A 21,929-nucleotide genomic window follows, 5' to 3' on the forward strand; every position below is an offset into this window, starting at 1 on the left:
AATTTCCCCTCTTCCTGGTAAAAGCTCAACATCTTATGCATGAATCATGTGAAATGAGTCACCAGAACTGACATTTGAACAGTTGTGCAGGAAACAAATTCCAGTCTTTTTTTTTTTTTTATAAAATCTGCTTTTTATGTGGCTCGGGGCTAGCAACCTAGCTACTGAGCAGCCATCTCTTGCCCAAGGGTTCCAACATAGTGCTCTGCCAGTGGTTAGCTTCCATGTAAGCCAGCGTCTTGTGCGGAAACTCCCTCGCTTCAGTGGAATGAAAATGTAGCTTGCATTAGATGCCTGGTTTTTGGGGGGGACACCACTGATCCTGTCCTTGTAGGGTGACCAGATGTCCCTATTTTATAGACAGTCCTGATTTTTGGGAGCTCTTTCTTTTATAGGCTCCTATTATCCCTGCCCCCGTCCTGATTTTACACTTGCTATCTGATCACCCTATGTCTTTAGGAGGTGGCAGGGGAGGGAGGGGAGTGTGATGTAGGTAGGGTGACCAGAGAGCAAATGTGAAAAATCAGTACAAGGGTGGGAGGTAATAGGAGCCTATATAAGAAGAGAGACCCAAAAATCAGGACTGTCCCTATAAGATCAGGACATCTGGTCATTCTCGATGAAGGTGGAGCCCTGTCTGTCTGATGCAATGTTGACTGTATGTTGAGCCTGCTGCCAGGCAAAGAAGTGCTGCATGGGGTGGGGTTGAGACTGAAACGACTGCTCTGGGCAGGCGTTCTAGCAGTAGCCATGTGGAGGCTGGGTAGGGGGGTGGTAAAGCAGAGCTTTGAACTGTCAAGCATGGGTTAAGTGCTAAAATGAAGCTGTCTGCCTCAAGTCTAGAAAAAGCTAAAAATAGTTCTTCGGGTGTCTTTACCTCCTAGGAGCACCTGTGTAGCTTTATCTGTACCCCAAGGGCAGCACAAGAAGTCAGTGATCTTTGGGGAGCACCACTAGAATAGTAGGGTGGAAAGGTGAGAGGGTTAATTTTAACCCATACAAAATAGGCAAGACTATGTTGTAAATCAGAAATAGCAGCTGAAGTGTTCTCTTCCTGGTGGGGTTGTTGCATATTTTTTTGTGAACTGGTTTGTTTCCTTGCCTTTCGCAAGGGAGAGTTAAGGGCAGCCAGTGCTTGAGTTGCTTGGCTTCGTCTGGGTCAGGAAGGCAAATGTCCCTTACAAAAGAGGAGAAATCTCTAACTGCCTGTTGCCAATGAGTATTATTGCCTTTGTCAGAGTTCAAATAGGCAAAATTATAACCTCTGTTGCTATTACGCTGAAAGGGGTTCCTGGATGCCAGCAGGTGTGGCTGGGATCCAAAGACTCTCTCAACCCTTGTTTAAAGCCTATGGGCTCTCCAGGTACTCCTGGAACATGTCTGCATTTGAAAGTTAATTCAGATTCAAGTATGTTGTGAATTCAGAGCTCAATAGCTATCCCTGAATAACTCGATGTATAGACAAGTCCTTGAACTATATCTTCACTGTCCCCCCCCCTCCCCCCCAAAAAAGGTGGGTAGGTCTTTATTTTGTTTACAGCAGGAAAGCTGTTTGTCATACAGACCTCACCCAGCTACCTCATTACAATCTCTTCCCTCTGCCTATGGTTGACTTCACTTAGTTTACCTTGCAGTAAAATGACAAGGCCTTGTCACCACCAGGATTGTGTAGCAGGATAGATAATGTGGGTGTTTAGCTCATGGTAAAAATGCACTTTTTGTCCATGAAGACTCAGACTTGGAAGCACTTAAGCCCCTCTGTGTAGTAAAAACAGCTGCAGACAATGGGGGGCTACCACCAAAGGCACTAAGATGCATAGCGGGTCAGAGTAAAGCTGAGTGGACTGATGAGTTGCCAATGAAGGAGCTGGAAGTTGGTGTTGGATGCAGCAAGCTAGGACAAGGAATTGTGAGCATGACCCTCAGAGGAAGCTTCTTGGGTATAGAGCCTGCTGGAATGGCAGGCTTAGGAATTTTGGAGCAAAGAAACTGCCTCCTGGGTAACAGGACTCTGGATGCTTTTGAATAAACAAGGTAACACCAAGAACACTGACTCCTCTATTTCTCCTCCTAATAGAAATGACCTTGCTGGGCCCTGGATATTGGCCACTTGGTCAGGCCAGAGGGACAACTCTGATCATTAACTCTAGTTATCCAGTCTCCTCTAAGACACCCCCATTTGGAGCCTTTCCAGTGAAGTGTTCAGCAGAAAAATGACTAATTGGTGGTGTGGTCTGTCTTAAACTTCTTGATTCCAGATCAAGCAACATTGGTTTTAAAAAGCCAAAAAATGATGAACATGCTAGGGAGAATCTAAAGAGCCCAGCTGGGCTTTCTGCTTCAGGCCTTCTCTAGTGGCAAAGTAGAGTAAAAACTAGATTTTGGTGCTCACTCCCCCATCTGCAGGGCCAAGAAAGCAGAGTAACTATTCCGGAACAGTGTCCACACAGAGCTGTTCTAGAAAGCCTAGCTATCACCAAATAAGGCAATGTAGACACACCCTTATTTCAAATGATCTCTCTGCTTTACCCAGTTGCTACTTGCCTCCTTGCCCAGGATAGCGCTTGTTCTACTTGGGCCAAAGCCGACTACCTTAAACCAAAACCTCTAGGCAAAACAAATGCGAGGTAAAACCACACACAGCCTAGAGAAAGGGATAGTCTCTGATGCTTAATGGGGTTTGTATGCTTTCTCTCCTCAATTTATTGCCAGATTTGGAGGCGAGTAGATGTTGGGTTCCTGGATTTTATTCCCAGCTGCTGTCTTGCTCTCTCTCAGATCAAATCTGCATTGATCTATTTTTTGAGGCTGTGTATAAATGAATGCTGCTGCTGGCTGACACTAGGCAGGTCCCAGAGGCTGCTGTGGGATTGTAGCTGAAACTAATGTATACTGCTGTAACTGTCCAAACTCTTCAAGCACCGTTGTAAATGGGTTTGGAGTGGCTGGCTGTGATTACAATGTGCATTTTGCACAGCTGGAGTCTACTCTGTAGCTTTCATAAGAGACATATGGCAGATTTGTCTTTTTAAAAAAGCCATCATTAAATCTGTTCCCAAAACAAATACATAGACCTACGTGGCCGAACCCAACAGTCCCATTCAGCCAATGTGTTCTGTCACAATGAAGGGCCTGTGCACTCTGCATGAACTGACAATTCCTTACATAGCACTTCTCCTCAGCTCTCAAAATGCTTCATGGTCCAATGTATTTATCCCCAGAATCTCCCTGCAAGGCAGGGCTATTATCCCCATTATATAGATATGGGGGGGGGGTTGGAATGAGGCACAGAGAGGCCAAGTGACTTGTCTGAGGTGACACAGGGAGTCTGTGGTGGAGCAGGGGATTAGGCTGGGACTTGGAGTGCCAGCTTTCATGTTGTAACCAATGGACCACTTTTCCTGAAGTGGCTGGCTCATGTGCCAATTTGTCCACAGGACCCAGGTCAAAAGGAGCATTTAAATTGATTAGACAGGTTATTTTTGGTCCTGTAACTGGGCATTACAATCTTTAAAGAGATTTGTCTGACTCGCATACAGCTGGGAATAGCTCACAGGTGCAACAGTGAAACTTCAGAGAGGAATGAGACATCCAAAAGAGGCAAAGAACTTATTCTAACAATAGCCATCTTTGGTGTCTGTAGCAAGAGTAGGATGGTGGAGGGGCAGGATTTGGGCCAGTGTGATTGGTAAAGGGACCCAGTCCCTTTACCAACTGAAGTCTGTGCTGCCACCCAGCTGACATTTAGACAGATGTCAAAGATTCTGCTTATGCAAAACTGCTGCTCACTTGAGACATCCATTGGAAGTGGAAAAGATACCTCAGATAAGGCTGCATCTAAAACTGCAGCGCTAGACTTCCTTAAGGCAGATCTTTTGTTGTTAATAGGCTCCGTCTCATCCCTTGGCAGCAAGGGGGAATTGAGGACAGCGTTATTGGCTTTACATTGGAATTTCCTGGCACTTCACTAATCTTCAGTGATCCTGTTTTTTAACCAGGACTTTGCTCCATGTGTCTTGGTGCTAGGGAGGGTTTAGCATGCTCAAGTGACATCGTAAACATGTTTATCCAGAGGGGTTAGAACAACCAGCAGCAGTCAGGATGTGGAATCTTTGGTTTGAATCTGACATGGGTTGAACATCTGTTTGCCCTCTTTTGGCAGCTCAGCAGCCTGTATGAAATAAGTGTGGTCTCAGCTCAGTTCTAGCAGGCAGGTATCTATAGCTAATAACTACTGCTGGCATTTAGTCCTGTTCATGACTCCTAATCCCATGCTTTCCCTCCCCCATTGGAAGCTGTGCTGAAGCCTCTTTGAAAGGAGAACTGTGTACACAGTCCAAACTGAACAGGTCAAAATGCCCATCCCAGGGTATCTGGGCACATCTGAATAAACTGCTTCCTCACCCTTGCTCCCAGGAAAATGGGTGAATCCCTACAGCGTTTGCATTCTCCTTGCCTCTAGAGTCTGCTATCCTGATCAGGGGAGGGGGAGAGCAGCTGTCTCCCAGAAGAGTCCTTAGTTCTAGCAATGTTGCCTAGTGGTTAGAGCACTGCACTGGTGCTCTGTAGAGCTGTGTTCTGTTCCCTCTCACTAGCTTGCTGGATTACCTTGCCCAAGCCACTTCCTCTCACTGTGTCTCAGTTTCCCCCTCTATAAAATAGGGGCAAATGGTACAGACCTCCTTTGTAAAGTGCATTGAGATCTACTGATAAGCACTGGTGTATACTAGGTATTACAACACAATTAGTGCTGCTGGCTGAGGCATGCCTGGATGCATGGTCATCCTGCCTTTGCCTGTGCTATACCTGCCCTGGGGAGAGAAGTAGCTCTCCAGTCTTTGGAGCTGGCAAATTAGCACTTTATTTTGAGAGATTTAAATCAGAGAAGCTTGAGGATGTTGGATTCTGTCCCTGCTTGCCAGGCTTCCTGCACTGAGATGTGTGGTGTATCTAAGCATCAGTGTGCGCTTGGTTATAAAAGATCAAAGACCTTATCCCTGCCTCTAGGAAGCTCTGACATAGGCAACGCCCTGGGAGAGCCAGAGACATGTTCCCACTGGGCTTCTGCTTGTCTGGAGTGAGGGGATTGCTCCTGTTATTTCTGCTAAGGGACTAGAGGTTTCAGAAATGTCGGATTCATCTTAACCAGTTAAATTTTCTCCCATCAGACATCAACTATCTCCTCTGTTCACTGTCTCTAACCAGCACTCATCTGAATGAGCTGCACAGACTAGCTTGTGCTCAGAGCAGCCTTCCTAACAACTTGGGTGGAAACAGAAGGAAACCTTGGCTTATTGAGCCTGGTGGATGTGAGGAGGAGAGATGCTGGCGCTCTGGCATGTTTGTGGTTCTACTGCTTTCCTGAGCCTAAGGGCAAGTCTACACTGGAGTGCTACAACAGCACAGCTGCACCCATGTAGCTGAAACACATCCTTTCCCATCAGCATAATTACTCCACCTCTGCGAGAGGCAGAAGCTATGTTGGTAGGAGACATAGCACTGGTGCGGAAAGCACTTGGGTAGATGTAATTTGCAATGCTCAGGGATGGTGTGTGTCTTTTTCAGCCCCATAGCAACACAAGTTACATAGACTTGGGCTGCTCTACATTACAGCTTTTAATTGTAAAAGTCAGTTCGACTCCACTGGTGTGGTGATTCTCACACCAACATGAGAGCTAGGAGACCTACCTAGAGCTGGAGCAGGGGCTGATAAGATGAAGATTGTCACATCCAATCTTTTTGGCTTACGTTGGAGCATGGGTGCTCACAGTTGTCAGTATCTTCTGCCCTGCCTCCCCAGAGGAGGGGGGCTATTAACTCCATTGTACAGATGCGGAAACTAAGGCATAGGGAAGCTGAGTGACTTGGCCACTTGGACACAGGAAGTCTGGTAAAATATGGACTTTGTCTGCAGGTGCTGGGATTGGGTTGGGCCTACAGAGGCTAAAAGGGGAAGAGGCTAGGCTGGAAAGCCACTCCTTGGTTTGAATTGAAAAAATAGAACCACTTCAGACATGTGGGGCCTAAATCTGTTGCTTGTGGGATCTTGTACAGTTACTCGCATCCATGCATATAGTGACATGCCACCATGCTGATCTGGTGGTGGTTCACTGTGCTTCACACTAGTGGGAATGAGTCACAGAAGCAACAGAGTTGGGCCCTATGAGTTTTCCCTCTGTAGTCCTTTCCAGCTTGCATAAACCAGTCCTATTTTGTAGCAGATGGGACCAGTTCAGGCTGCTGAAACTTCAGTTCAATTGATGCATCTACATAGAGGGGTTTGACTCTTTGCAGATGGGAATGATTGCCTTGAATCCAGGATGTGAATTCAGACTGTCAATCAGTGAAGATCAGAGCGCTGTCATGAATGTGCCTTTCCTGCCTGTCTCAGTCCCATGGGGAGGATGGAAGCTGCTGTGGGAGACCACAGTGCTAGAGTAGAGCTCTGTATATGTGCAGAACACTTCAGTCCTGGTGATCACACTTCCCCTTATGCTGGGCTCTGTGAGACTGGGTAGGGAGCTGCATAAAGGAGGGTGACTGGGAATCGACACCTAACACAGTCCGTGGCAGCACTCTGGGAATGGGGCAGGAAGGCTTACACTAGCCCTGTTTCAGAGTAGCAGCCGTGTTAGTCTGTATTCGCAAAAAGAAAAGGAGAACTTGTGGCACCTTAGAGACTAACAAATTTATTAGAGCATAAGCTTTCGTGAGCTACAGCTCACTTCATCGGATGCATTTGGTGGAAAAAAACTCCACCAAATGCATCCGATGAAGTGAGCTGTAGCTCACGAAAGCTTATGCTCTAATAAATTTGTTAGTCTCTAAGGTGCCACAAGTTCTCCTTTTCTTTTTACTAGCCCTGTTGTGCAGGATTAGCTGGAGGCACATGACAGCTGAGTCTGCAGAGCTTTGTTGCTTTTGGTACTTACTGGCTGGACTTTGAGAAGAAAGCTGGCTCCTGTCCTTGGGTAACTTGAGGATGGGGTGTTGATTCTCTTAAGGACACACAAACATGGCAGCCATATACTTCCCCCTTCCACAGCCTGCCTGAATACTCCTTTTACTTCTGCAGTGGGTAAGCCCCGTCCAATGGGGGCACGAGGATATACAGTCCCCTACCCAGCCCCATCCCAGCTAGGGCTGAGCTGGGCTTGTGCCATGTTTGCTTTGGATCAGGATAGTTCTCTTGTGGGGGGGGGAAAAACAGTCTCTCCACCTTTAGAGCCAGTCCTGTGTTGGAATGTGGCAATCGCTGGGGTTTGATTGTGGCGGCCCCATATGATTGGTGTTTTAGGGCCGGTTGCTGATGGAGAGGATGCAGGCATCTCCCTGCTACCCCAAATGGATGTGCTGGCTTGTGATGGAGTCTCTCTCAGCCAAGCTTGTCCATGTGGGCTGGAGGAAGCTGGGTTTGGACTGTGATGTGAATGCAGGGCAGAGTACCTGGGTTATTTTTCATCCCACCTCCGCACTGGAGGCATAGATCATTCAGGTCTGCCTTCAGCTTTGGGAATTGGGCCTGCTGGCTCTTCCACGGGAAATCCCCTCTCCCCAATCTCATGTAAAATCTCTGGTGGAAGTAGCCATTAGTGTTATGTTGCCCAGGGGAGGAAAGCTCTGTGCTGTGTGGCCGAGGTGCAGCTTTGGGCATCAGGACTCCAGGATTCAATTCTCCTCTCTGCCACTGACTTGCTGGGTGACCTTGGGCAAGTCATTCCTTCCTCCCACTGTGCCTCAGTTTTCCCTCTTGCTAGATGCAGGTTGTCATTAATATAAAGGGAAGGCTAAACACCTTTAAAATCCCTCCTGGCCAGAGGAAAAATCCTTTAACCTATAAAGGGTTAAGCTAGGATAACCTCACAGGCACCTGACCAAAATGACCAATGAAGAGACAAGATACTTTCAAAGCTGGAGCAGGGGAGAAACAAAGGTTCTCTCTCTGTATGATGCTTTTGCTGGGAACAGAAAAGGAATGGAGTCTTAGAACTTAGTAAGTAATCTAGCTAGATATGCATTAGATTGTTTTGTTTAAATGGCTGATAAAATAAACTGTGCTGAATGGAAAGTGTATTCTTGTTGTTGCCTAGAGGGATTCTCTAATGTGTTGAATCTGGTTACCCTATTTTTTTTCTTCAATTAAAATTCTTCTTTGAAGAACCTTACTGCTTTTTCATTGTTCTTTAAGATCCAAGGGTTTGGGTCTGTGTTCACCTGTGCAAATTGGTGAGGATTTTTATCAAGCCTTCACCAGAAAAGGGGGTGTAGGGTTTGGGGAGGATTTTGGGGGGGAAATGTTTCCAAGCAGGCTCTTTCCTTGTTATACATTTGTTAGACGCTTGGTGGTGGCAGCAATAAAGTCCAAGGGCAAAAGGTAAAAGTTTGTACCTTGGGGAAGCTTTAACCTAAGCTGGTAAAAATAAGCTTAGGGGGTTTTCATGCAGGTCCCCACATCCGTACCCTAGAGTTCAGAGCGGGGAAGGAACTTGACACAGGTACTGTTCACAACACAGTGGGACTCCCTAAGTCAGTTGAGGCCTCTGTGCTACTGTAATACTTGTAAAGTGAGCCCACTGGGATAGGGGAGACTTTACAAGTGTGGGGTTCCATGGTGCCATCTCCAGTGCAAGTACATCTCAGAGCGCACCCCCCACTCCTACCTAGCTCATAAGGACATCACTGAGCACAGAGGACTTTGCAGGCTCCTGCTCTCTTTCTAACTGGGCATCATACTAGCAAGCAACCTGGAAAGCCATGCAAGCAGGTCAGGTCCGAAGCCTTCATGTCAGGACTTCTGGGTTCTATCCCCAGTGCTGACTCTGCAACCTTAGAAGCACTTGATCTCTGTGGCTTTGTAAAATGGCTAGAAGCTCCCAGTGGTGGTGAGAGTGGGTGCTTGCTTAAACAGGGATGTTGCATAAGATTAACACAAACAAGCGAACGTTAAAGTGCCTTGCCTCTACCTAGCCTTTTAAAAGTGAATTATTTTGGTAGATCAGGCTGTTCTAATGAATCCTGTATAGAACAGGAGTAATTCCACTTTGCAGTTTGTCTGCTTAAGGTTCACATGGATGCATTCCTCCTGTTGCTACCTGCACTGCACTGCTTCACAGCTGGATTGGCCTGTCTGTGCCTTCTGCTCTGGGCTCATCTTGACTGGATGCATACTCTAAGTGCAGGCATGCAGCCAGCTCTGCCCCTCTTCCGTACCAGGTAGGGGTGAGTTTATGCCCCACATGGACTCCTAGAGACCACCTCGGTTTGATTGCTCTTGCTGGAGAGCTACAATGTTGGGCATTGGACTGCAGACAGCTACAAGACACTGAGATGCAGGGGTGCTGCAAGGCCTAGCCCCAGTGTCCAGCCAAAGCAAAGGGGCTCAGCCAGAAGTACCTGAAGGCAATGGACACGAACAGGGTTTCCAGTAATGCTCCTCACATGGGCAGGTAACAGGAGCAACTGGACTCCAGTGATATTCTTAGGGGCAGTTTTCTGCAGAGCATCCAAGACAGCATGACGCATGCCCAAGATGTCTAAGGTCATTTCCACATCACAGGGTCTAATCCAGAGGAGGTCTTCCTGGGCAGACAAGAACTGGGACAAAGCACATGCAGAGATCACAGAAGAACCATATGTGTGCAGCTTGACAAGCTGCCATGGAGGTGAGCTCTACCAGCAGCCAGCCTCATGATGCTATGGGTGGGAGGTGTACCTGTTTTATGTGCTGTGTTAAAATACAAATGCATGGGGGAGTTAAACAGCTCTCTGCTGGGTACCTGCTATCCTCTGCCAAGCTGAGCAGAGCCAGGAGACAAACAGGCAGTGAGAAGTTGTCATCTCCATGTTCAAAAGGGCACCTGTGCCAGACACTTAAAGCTATAAAATAGCAAATACCACAGCCAGTTGCCCTGGTGGGGTTACTCTGTACATAGTTTATGCTGCCTGTAGCAGCAGCTCCAGCAGGAAATCTACTCTGGGTCCTAGGTTGTCCCAATGCACTTTAATTGAAGGTACAATTAAACTGGATGAGGTAAATGGTCAAAATCAGCTTATGGCACCCTTCCAGAATTGCAGGGTGTCTTCAATCACTTCCTACAGGCTGTTAACCTTTATATGTAGTTGCTGTAAAAGTTTTTTTTTTTTTTTGCAGGGCACTTGTTGATTCACAGATGTCCCTTTTTAAAATAAATGAAGGCACAGGGAACACTGTGCTTTAGTACACACACTTCATGGCCATGTACACCCTGTAGAGCTAGTGTTCACTTCCATTCCTGCAGCAGCTGGGCAGACCCCATCCTCAGGAATAGCAATGCTGCATATCTCCTAGGTTTGCCCATTGCCTTCTAGAACAAGATGGCCTGAAGCCAGTTCTCCAACACAAGGATTGGATAAGCACCTCTGCAGGTTATTACTAAGCTGCCCCCTACCCAGCACTGCTACAAGGGCATGCCAAAATCAAGGGCAGAAGCAATGTTTTCTCATTGTTTGGTATGGGGACTAGCACTGGGAGAATAAATGTGATCATTCTGATTTGCCCTCAGCAGCTGCATCCTATGGCTTGGGCATACAGGGTCCTGGTACCAATAAAATGACCTCAAATTGCCAAAGATGCAGAAGAGACAAGAGGAAACATTCAGGGAACCAGTGCCTGCAGGCTATGAGGGCAGAAGGGTGGAGGGATGGCTTCCTAGGCTCAGGCTGAAGGCACACAGGAGAGTGTGTGGCCCTGGAAAGGGACATGATGGACAAGCAAACAGCTGTGAGGCAGCTCATTTATTTTTTTTGTAGCAGAGGTCAAGCACTGCCCCCTAAGTCTTGCCCTGCCAACTGTGGAACACACCAGATGGGACCATTGTGGTGTGGGAAAGACCTCCTTCTGCAGGGAGTTGAGTGAGAGGCCTGAGTGCCCCACCTTCAGAAGATTGTGAGCACCCCACCTGCTGGGTGTGCCACAGTTCTGTTGGCCTATGTTCTTGGTTAACTGTCTGGGTTTCTTTACTAAAAGTAGTAGTGTTTTTGGGGTGGGGGTTACTTGTTAACTCAGATCTTTTTGCCCAACTTGGCTGGAACATTCTATTACATCACTTACATAACATCCTCATAAAACCAGTGCACAAACACCTGTCGCTGTTTTAGTTGCAGCCCACTCATTACCCCCTAACTAGCCCTGTGCCTCAATGTAGGAGCACAGTTGCATCATTGCTCCTGTTTCCCTGAACTCTTGGGACATGTTTTCTCAGAGGTTTTCTATAATGTTCAGAAATTCTCTCCAACACATGTCTAGGCTCTCTTCCCTGGCTCATGGATGTTTTTTGATGGGCGTTTGCTATCTTCTGCACAAGGTGTAGAAGGAGGAGAAATGGCCAGCATTAATAGGTGCCATGGCTGCTTTCCCTTCGCTCTTCCAAATGCATGTGCCTCTGTCATTTTGTAGCTGCTCCGCAGCCCCGTTAGTATTAATGAACTTTGCCCAGTGATCAGCCAGGCCTTGCAGCACTATTTTGGTCAAAGTCTCTGGCCTGAGGGGGGTGTGTGTGTGTGGTGCAAAAAGGCACTGATCTCTTAGCAATTGCCCAGTACCATGCAGGCCCCCCCATCCATGCAAAGGCATTGCCAAACTTTGACCTGGGGCAAGAGCATCCTCTTAATAGCCTTGCACACCTCCACAAGACCAGCCCAAGCAGTTGATTTCTCTTCTTCTCCCCCCCTCCAGACCAATTAGTGTTGACCAGTAGCATGAGGGGGGCGGGGGTTCCAAATGGCTACACACGTCTCTGTGGAGGGGAATTCTCATGGGGTTCTGCTGCTTCGGGATGAGCTCTGCAGAGATCTCTAGGAATGTAGCCTGCTGCAGCTACTGCTGGTCAGCCCCGTTCTGCAGCACTATCCTGTTCTCCTCCGTCTGTGTTAGTTGACCAAGCCCAAAACCAGTGTTGCACTCAGTAAGGCTGCTACGGTTAAATGCCCTGCTGGATTTCCTCTTCTCCCCCCTCAGTGGCTGTATCACTGCAACGTCCAAACCTGTCAGCAGAGTGACTGCTGCTACACATGCCTCATCCTGTCATGACCACGGTGCTCCATGTGTCCCCAGGGCAGCCTGCTTAGCAGTTTGAAAATGGCGCTGGCAAAATACAGATGAATTATGGGATGTTAGGAGAGGAATCATGGGTGTTTCTCAGATCTCCAAATCCCAGAATTCCTCTAGGTTCTGGGAGGCTTCCCCCAATGCATCATGAGAAAAATTCTAGAGCATTGAGTTGAGCGGCAGAACGTGGCACTATGGAGATAGCTGTCCAGAATGCTACCTGCTTCATTTGAACAACTGCAGAGCTGTGTGGCTGCAGTAATTAACAAGGGTTGTGCCTTAAGGCGACATAACCGCTCCGTGCTGCATACTTCAGTTCTATGCAGTTAATTCTGGGTTCTCAGAGTGAACATACTAGATCAGTGTCACTTTCTTGTATAGACAAGCCTTTGCTCTGAGATCTCTAATGCGAAGGGGGCCAATTTAGTGAACTTGTATTTCTCTAAAAGAAAAGGAGTACTTGTGGCACCTTAGAGACTAACAAATTTATTAGAGCATAAGCTTTCGTGAGCTACAGCTCACTTCATCGGATGCTTATGCTCTAATAAATTTGTTAGTCTCTAAGGTGCCACAAGTACTCCTTTTCTTTTTGCGAATACAGACTAACACGGCTGCTACTCTGAAACTTGTATTTCTCTGAATCTTTGCTGGCTAAACTGTTTCCTTCTCCATAGGAACATCTTCCCTTCCAATCTGGTGTCGGCGACTTTCCGCTCCGTAAGTGACTCGCTGCATCATCCCACACGCTGCGCTTTGTCCCACAGGTCTCCCCTTAATAACAGTTCTAGAAACTGTCGTTGGGCTGTTTGAGTGTAGGACACCGTCCTAGTGTCACCTGCACTGTAGATAACCTCAGGGTTGGGGGCAGAACTGTCCCTTCACAGTTTGATGGTGTAGATGTAACCTTGTGTGTTCCCCTATTTTCATACTACGGCTGGTACCCTGTTTTGTGCATGTTGGTGACAGCCAGCTCCCTGGCACTGCCTCTCAAGAGCTGCCTTCCATAGGCTAAGCGTGGACAAGAAGTGCCCTCAATATGTTTGTACAGCGCCTAGCCCAGTGGGGCCTCTGGGAAAAGAATAAACGATGAACCTGATGTTGGGTGCATAATGCCTGCTCTAGAGATACAGTGGTGGTTTTGCTGTGTCACTCAAAATTAGGATCAGGTAGATCCAAGTGGCACTCAATCTCTCCAGGTTCTTGTAATGGGTCCTGAGATTTAAAAAAGGACAATCAGTGTGTGCCCTTTAGAGAGGGAGAGAGCCCTTAAAGGAGCTAAGCTCAGGTGGGTGGGGTGGTGAGGGAACTCAGACTGAGAATTATGTTAACAATGAAGGCAAATCCCAGATGGGGATGTAAATTCGCCCCTTCTCCATTGTGTGGGAACTCTGCCTGCTTGCACTGCAGTGCAGTGCATTTAATGCACCTGGATTCTAAAAATACACCTGGAAACTGGCAAGCTCTGTGGCTAAGCACCTGATTAAAGGATTTGGGTAGCAGGTGAAGGCCTCCGTGTAAGCATTGCAGTAATTGCAGGGTTTACATACAACGTAGTTTGGCAGGTGCAGTTATTGCTAATGGAACAAGGGGATCATAAGCAAATCTGTCACAGCGCTAACCTTTGGGATATATTCATCTGTGGCAATTACGCTGCAGTTATAGTTGTAATTGCAGTGTAACTAAAGTGTAACTGGTCACTACACTGTACTGTGTGATCTATAACTTCCTACCAAGCAGGCACACTCCCCGATGCTGTTGGCCATTAAAAAACACTGGGTGGGTTTTTCCATCTCAGCCTATCTTGTAGGCCCCCAAACCATGTGGAGTTAAACCGCTTCACCCATATCTTACGATTATCTCCCCTTTCGTCTCTCCAGTATGCTACCCACTACAAGCCAATGGTGACCAGGAAGAACGTCACCGATGAGCTGGGAGTTTTTAATGAAATTGTCACAGAGGAGAAGGTAAGAACCTCATCTTAGGGAACAGTGCTGCTACAAGTCGCACTGGTCTGGTCCCTGCTGCTAAGAACACAGGGAGCAGGTGAAATTGCTGTTATCTCAACCCCCTGTCAGAAGCTGCACACGGAGACCTCTGCTTTACAGCAGAGCCAGAGACTAGGCTAGCCATACGGGATTGGTGGCCCAGTTGGGGTGGGACCATCTAAATCCGCTAAACTGTTGTCTTTGTTTGGATTGGAGGGGACTTGGGGCTAAGAGTCCTGTCCAGATGAGAACTCTGCAGCCCCACCCTAATCCCTCCTTGTCTGTGACTAGGACACTGCTGGTGCCTTCTCCATCGGCCTTTCCCCATTGCTCAGGAATAGGACATAATTGCAGGGACCTTCTTCATGGCCTGGACGTAGCAGTCTCCCAGAACTAGAGGCTTCGCATTCCGCTACGTTCCCTTCCCAGCCGTGTCCAAGGAACCCCTGGGAGAGCTAGACAGGCTTTAGTACAGACAAGGTGCTATCTCCCAAAGATGAAGCCCCGCATTTTTAAAAATTGGATGGTGACTGATAGGTACGTTCTAAGAACATGAATCTGAGAACAGGCCGTTCTCACTTCTCCCCCTTGTCCTTGGTCAAGTGGTCGTGGAAGGACTCTTTATGACGCCAGCCTTCACAAATGCTATCCAGACCATCTCCCTTATTCATAGAGATGCCACCCAGCGTGGTCCGCCATGGAGGCTCATGGCTGTACAGACATCTGTTCAGTAGTATGAGTGCTAGTCAGAGGATCACAAAGACAAGACCCAGGCAATACGTGTGTTTGTGTCTCGCAAATGCAGGGAAGTCACCTCTTAAGGTTCTCCTGCCTTCTTGGACCTTAAAGTACTGATGGCTGAAGTTCTACAAGGCTCTCGTTTCTTGCCAAACTCATGCCTGTCAAGCCTCCCCAAATAGCTAGAGCCTTTCTCTGTTCCCTTGCCTGTTATCTTCTCTGAGCTACCTTGTTCCTCTGGTGACAAATGTTGACCTTTTCTCTGCTCAGGTTCCCCTGGGAGATGAGGTGGAAGGGATGAACATCCTGGGTTTGGTGGTTTTTGCCATTGTCTTTGGAATCGCTCTGCGGAAGCTTGGACCCGAAGGGGAGAACCTGATAAAGTTCTTCAACTCCTTCAATGAAGCCACCATGGTGCTGGTTGCCTGGATCATGTGGTATGAAAGGGCAGCTAGTTGCACCCATTGCGGGAGAAGGGGGGTGATTCAGTGCGGAGGGGGACGGACGGATGACAGTGACTGGTAACTTGGTGATAAGACTGTCCCCTGTAGTGCGTCGCCCTGGGCAGATAGCCAGAGCTGTTGGGGGTGGATGCAAAGGCCTGTGGGGATAATTCTGGGGCTAGATGAGCCAGTGATGGGGAATCTACTAAGCTGCTCAGATACAGCTGTGTAGTGATTCTGTGCTGTAATGGAGACCATTCCACTTGGCTCAGTGCTAATTCATTAACATGGAAACCATTCCACTAGGCTCAGTGCTAATTCGTTAACATCCTCACTCTGGAAGAGCTGGGCTCACTCTCCAGTACGTACAGTTAGTGCCTTGCTCTTAGGCCCTCCGAGAACTGGATGGGAGCCTGACTACAGAAAGGGAGATGTCAAGTGACTCGTCCAAGGTGGCACAATCATCTGCAAAGCCACAAATAGAACCTGGCCCTGCTCTGCTGGCCTCTGGTCAGACACATGCTGGGGGTGTAATATTATACAGCAGATGCTCTTGGACACAGTTGTTGGCACTTTCTTTCCTAGTGTGCCAATATGCCGGCTGTAGCGGTGGCTATGCATTGGTGCTTACACCCAGTTCTGCTGCCTCCTTAGCAGCTGGACATTCCTGTTATTTCTCCACTGTTGAAAGCTGGGTAAATGACTTGCTGTATAGGAAATGCCATGGTGTAGTGTGAGATGGGAGTGGAAAGATCATGAGAGTTTTTTCCCTAGCTGAATGAAGGAAGACTTAGTGGGTCATGGGGTTCTTTGCCTCTGGAACGCTCTGACGCTTGCGTCTTTGGACTGGAAAGGGCAATAAATAGAATCCTCTATCTGGGCTTGAGGAGTGGACAGTAAGGATCAGCAAAAGTCCTCCTGGCTATGGCTGGACTCCTTATCCACCTCTCCTGGGATCCTGCCTCGCTGAGTCCTCTTATTGTATTTGGACTTTCAGAAAGCCTTTGACAGGGTCCCTTACCAAAGGTTCTTAAGCAAAGTAAGCAGTCATGGGAGAAGAGGGAAAGTTCTCTCATAGATTGGTAATTGGTTAAAAGACAGGAAACAAAGGGTAGGAATAAATGGTCAGTTTTCACAGTGGAGAGCTGTAAATACTGGAGTCCCCCAGGGGTTGGTACTGAGACCAGTGCTGTTCAACACATTTAATAAATGATCTAGAAAAAGGGGTGATCACTGAGGTGGCAAAATTTGCAGATGATACAAAATTACTCAAGACCATTAAGTTCAAAGCAGACTGTGAAGAGCTACAAAAGTATCTCGCAGAACTGGGTGACTGGGCAGCAAACTAGCAGATGAAATTTAGGGTTGTTAAATGCAAAGTAGAGCATGTTGGAAAACATAATCCCAATTATACATACAGAATGATGGGATCTAAATTAGCTGTCATCACTCAAGAAAGAAATCTTGGAGTCATTGTAGGTAGATCTCTGAAAAAATCAAAGTGCAGCTGCAGTCAAAAAAGATAACAGGATGTTGGGAACCATTAGGAAAGAGATAGGTAATCAGACAGAAAATATCATCTTGCCACTATATAAATCCATGGTACTCCCACATCTTGACTGTTGCCTGCAGTTCTGGTCACCTCATCTCAGAAAGGATATATTAGAATTAGAAAAGGTGCAGAGAAGGGCAACCAAAATGATTAGGGGGTGAAACAGCTTCCATACGAGGAGAGATTAGAATGTCTGGGACTGGTCAGTTTGGAAAAGAGACGTCTAAAGGGGGATATGAGAGGTCTGTAAAATCGTGACTGGTGTGGAGAAAGTGGATAAGGAAGTGTGTTTTACCTATTCACGTCACACAAGAACCAGCGGGTCACCCAGTGATGTTAATAGACAGCAGGTTTAAAACAAACAAAAGGAAGTACTTCTTCACTCAACGTATAGTCAACCTGTGGAACTCATTGCCAGGGGATAGGTCCATCAATGGCTAGTAGCCAATATGGTCATGGGCACAACCATGTGCTCCGGGTGTCTGTAAACCCCTGACTGCCAGAAGCTGGGACTGGATGACGGGATGGATCACTCGATAATTGCCCTGTTCTGTTCATTCCCTCTGAAGCATTTGGCATTGGCCACTGTCAGAAGACAGGATATTAGGCTACATGGATCCTTGGTCTGACCCAGTATGGCCATTCTGATGTAACCTTCTCTCCTCTTCCAAGCAGCATGTGCTGGGCAGACTTTCTTCAGGAGATGTAGATTCCTCCTGACCTATGAGAGGTAGCATGAACTAAAAAAGGGATTGGGCCCAGATTTTGGGGAAAGTTAGGAGCTTGAATACCTTTGAGGATCTGGGCCTGGGAGACAGGACTCCTGGGTTCTCATCCTGGCTTGGCTACTGCATGCAGATCTGGGGCAAGACACTTAACCTGGCTTTTCCCATCTACAAAATGAGGATAATTGCCAACTTCTGGGAGGTGTTAATTGGCTATTGATTGCAAATGTCTGATACAGGCTGGCACCATTGTCCTGCCATAGTGGCTGAGGGGGGTTTCCCTGTCTTCACGGTCTCTCCTGCCCTTAGGTACGCTCCCCTTGGTATTATGTTCCTGGTAGCTGGCAAGATTGTGGAGATGGAGGATGTGGTGGTGCTCTTCACTAGCCTGGGCAAGTACATCTCCTGCTGTGTCTTAGGGCACTTCATCCACGGCTTCATCCTCCTCCCAGTTATCTACTTCATCTTCACACGCAAGAACCCCTACAGGTTCCTCTGGGGCATCTTCACAGCGCTGGCCACTGCCTTTGGCACCTCCTCCAGGTATTGTAATGTTAGCTGTGGGCACAGGCGCTTAGGGGCTTGAGTAAACTTCTCATAGGGAGGCTTCCATCAAAGCAGGGATGGCTGCTGAGCCTGGAAAGGAGAAAGAGTGGTAGAATACTGGGGTTGTTAGAAGATCCCTTCATAGAGTCCAAGGCTAGAAGGGCCCACCCATTTATCCAGTCTGACGTCGCCACCCCAACTCCACCCGTGGCTCGCATAATGAACCCAACAGCCTATGTATGTGATATAAGAACCAGAGACAGTGCTTGATTATGCTGAAAGTCGAGGAAAATGCTACCTCCTCTTCAGCAGTCCTGGGCTGTTGCTACTCCCATTGACCCCTGCTGAGTTTTTGGTCACTCAGCAACTCTAACTTCCAGCTGTAGAGTTGTGTTAATCTGTGGAACTCACTGCTGCATGATACTAACAAGTCTAGTATCTTTAAGAGTCAAGAAAAGGACTCAGGTTTTTCTGGGTAGTAGAATCATATCCTAGGGAGGCTGCAGTTAGTAGGGCTCTCCATCCTTGGGCTTCAGGGCATAAACACTTCACTTAACAGAAGCAAGTTTCTTCCTGATCCCAGTGAAGTGCATTCATTCTCCTATGAAGTACCTGGCTTTGGCTGCTGCATATAGACCAAGGAGGTAACAAACTTGGTGGGGGCTGTTTCCCATTTCTAGCATAGCCTATGGGTGCCCTTCTCCCACAGGGAAGGTTGCTTATGGATCTATTAGGAAGTTCTGCATTGGCCCCTCCCCAGGGCGGGGGGGGGGCTGCTTCCCCTTACGAACACACCCAGCTTGACGCCTCACTGGGCTGGTGCATGAGTACTCACCATACACACTCTGATCTCTCCACAGCTCTGCCACGCTGCCGCTGATGATGAAGTGCATTGAGGAGAACAACGGCGTCTCCAAGCACATCAGTCGCTTCATCCTGCCCATCGGGGCCACGGTCAACATGGACGGGGCTGCCCTCTTCCAGTGTGTGGCAGCTGTCTTCATCGCCCAGCTGAACAACATCCCACTCAACTTCATCCAGGTCATCACCATCCTGTGAGTGGGGGAGCCTCTGGCGTAAAACACTGAGCTACAGAATCTGCCCCACCCTGAGAGGTGGGCTGGTTATTAGCCCTGGCCCACAAAGGGACGAGTGGGGTCCTGAGGCACAGTGAGGTAATGGGACTTGCCAAGCGGTGGCGGGGCTTGGAATAGAACCCAGGAGTCCTGTCTCCATCTCAAATCACAAGACCATGCTTCTGTCCAGAGGCAAGAGTCCTTGACTCCCAGGTTCTTGATCTAACTGCTAAGCTCCGTTGTCTGGTCCAACCTGTTCCCCTTCCTCTTGCGGTTTTCTGCAGGAAACTGGGAATCTTGGCCTGCGTCACATAGGAAAAATGTGGTCATGAGCTTGCTGCCAGGACCAGGGGAGATTCATGTGACACTGGCTCATGGCAGGAAGTTACAGGGTTGGGGTGGGTCATCGTCTCCGCTTCTGTTTTATAACTGAGCGCAGTGATGACTAGCTGAGTCCTGGCACTAACCAGTGCGAGCTACAAGGGTTAGTTGCCAAGAAGCCAGGACTGAAGGCTGGATGTCCTGCCTCAGCAGAACTTCCAGGTCTTGCCAGTCCAGGGGTTCCCCCCCCCCCCCACCGTGCTCTTAAAAGGTGGCCTTCACGCCTGGGTTGTGTCTGCATTTCCCCAGTGCAGATGCTGCTGGGGCACAGACGAACTGTTGTTTTCGGATCTTTCACTTCACCCAGCTGCTCGGAGTGTGGGGCTGCACTGATCCATCTGGTATAGATCACACAAGGTGACGAGGGGGTCAGTGATCAGAGGGTCCCATGATTGTCCTGTGGCTCATTAGAGCCAGATGCTTCCTCCTTGGTCAGGAGATGCTGTTCACGTTCCTCCCCAGCAGTGGGTCGAAGGGGAAGAGCTTGCTCTGCCCTTGGCTTTGCTGGCTGGCAGAGGCCTGTCACTGGCTGGTCGTGCTGCTGGGAGGTCCCTTCTCTGAGCGGTGCTGGCAGGTCATTGCCAAACCCCCTGCTGGGGTGCTGCCTTGACCCTCGATTCCTGATCTGACCGTGTACCTCTGCTCTCCTCAAACCCAGCAATGTCCTCCGGGGCTGAACCCCCAGCACTGGGCCCTGCCACACTGCACCGTGGCTGTGGAGCGCTGCATCACTGAAGCCCTGCCGACCCACACCCAGTCACTTGCCCCCCTGATCTTTACAGTGGGTTCCTGTCCCCATGGGAATCTGCCATACAGAGTCCTGGCGCAAGTGAATGCAATTCCTGCTCTCCGGTTTACTGCTTTCCCCACGGCCCCTTTGTGCTGCCTTCTGTAACTTCTCTTGCTGCTGATCCCATGTGACTCTGTCCAGGAAATCACCTTCCTGTGGAAAGAGTTGCTAGCTCTGCCTGCTCCTAATTCTCCTCCCTGCCCTAGGCTGGAATGGGTGCGCTCTCTGCCCCCTCACAGCGTCCTACGCTGTGCTTGCATCATCGCCGTCTGTTGATGCAATTGAGGGGGTTGCAAAGGTGGTTCTCTGCCCCAAGAACAGCTGAGATCTCTGGTCTGACACCCCATGTCTTGCCTTTGTTCCTTGCCTTCTCTCCAGCCCTGACAAACACAAAACTGAAACCTACCTGCACGTTCCCAGGGAACGCGTATAGGCTCTTCTTCAGTGTGACGGTGCCACTCCAAGGTGTTTCTTGCATTCAGTCCTAGGAAGGATCATGGCCTATGAGCACTAGAAAGGGAGATGAGTGAGGACAAGAGGAAGTGACTTGCCCGAGTTAACTGAATTGGTGGCAGAGGCAGGATGGGCGCCCAAGCCCCTGCTCCAGCCACGACCGCACAGGAATGGACGTGTGTGTGTGCTGACACACCTCCATTTGCCACGTACTCCTTAACTCAAGGATTATGTGGTTAGGGTACTACCCAAGGACTAGGGAGACCTGGGTTCAAGTCCCAGCTCTGCCACAGACTGTGTGACCTTGGGCAAGTCACTTGGCCCCTCTGTGCCTCCATTTTCCAATCTGCACAATGGGGATAAGAGCCCTGTCCTACCCCACAGGGGGTTTGTGAGGTTAAGTGAGTTACATTGGGAAGCGCTTTGAGATCCACCAATGAAAAGTGCTATGTAAGAGCACCCCTGCTGCACTGGTGGTGTGTCTGATCTCTCTCTTTGCCCTGCAGTGTCACAGCTACAGCCTCCAGTGTGGGGGCAGCGGGGATCCCTGCCGGCGGCGTCCTTACCCTCGCCATCATCCTGGAAGCCATTGGGCTGCCGACCAGCGACATTTCCCTCATCCTGGCTGTGGACTGGCTTGTGTAAGGGCAGGACAGAGGGGCAAAGACACTGACAGGGTAGAACAGACAGATCTGTCTGATGGGCTCGGTGGATGCACCTGCCTGGAACAGGCCGGCTGGCTGGGTCTATGGAAATCCATTTCCCAGGACCCCCCTACGTTTCTGCAGCCTCAGCAAAGCAAGTTAAACCAGCTGAGAGCAATCTTGCATGGGGAGAGCCATGGGCAAAGTGACACAAGGCTGCACTCCCCATAGGCTAAGTCTCTGCTTGGACGGGGCCATTCCTGTGGCTGGCCTGCAGCTCAGATCCTGCAAGGATACGGTTGCTGTGTTCGCCTGCCACGCAGCCACCCCTGCTTCCAAAGGGGAAGGGATGGTGCCACGTAGACAAGCCCCCTTGGCACAGTGCAGTGCTGCTTTGCCAGTGGGCAGCTGAAGCAAGGGGGTGTGTGGGTTAATCGCCAAAAAGAGCAGCCTTTGGGGCAGATGCCTGCAAGGTTGCTCTGCGGGAGGGGAGTGGGGAGGTTGATGGGGG

At 48.9% G+C, this 21,929-nt stretch overlaps 1 protein-coding gene and 1 long non-coding RNA gene across 2 annotated transcripts in view; one reads left to right on the top strand and one right to left on the bottom strand.

Moving 5' to 3' along the window:
* SLC1A5 (solute carrier family 1 member 5) overlaps window positions 1-21,929 on the top strand; it is a 29,472-nt gene that overhangs the window by 3,555 nt on the left and 3,988 nt on the right. The window contains exons 2-7 of the mRNA XM_038382081.2: window positions 12,760-12,802; window positions 13,963-14,049; window positions 15,079-15,245; window positions 17,838-18,071; window positions 18,935-19,129; window positions 21,281-21,415. Of these exons, the coding sequence (XP_038238009.1) occupies window positions 12,760-12,802; window positions 13,963-14,049; window positions 15,079-15,245; window positions 17,838-18,071; window positions 18,935-19,129; window positions 21,281-21,415 (861 nt within the window). The remainder of the gene's footprint in view (window positions 1-12,759; window positions 12,803-13,962; window positions 14,050-15,078; window positions 15,246-17,837; window positions 18,072-18,934; window positions 19,130-21,280; window positions 21,416-21,929) is intronic.
* On the bottom strand, window positions 18,043-21,283 carry LOC122457310. The gene is made up of 3 exons (XR_006276799.1): window positions 20,728-21,283; window positions 18,910-19,452; window positions 18,043-18,164 (listed from the first exon to the last, which is right to left on the bottom strand). It is a non-coding gene; the product is annotated as an uncharacterized LOC122457310 (long non-coding RNA).

The sequence above is a fragment of the Dermochelys coriacea genome, chromosome 23 (assembly GCF_009764565.3).
Source record: "Dermochelys coriacea isolate rDerCor1 chromosome 23, rDerCor1.pri.v4, whole genome shotgun sequence".
NCBI lineage: Eukaryota > Metazoa > Chordata > Testudines > Dermochelyidae > Dermochelys > Dermochelys coriacea.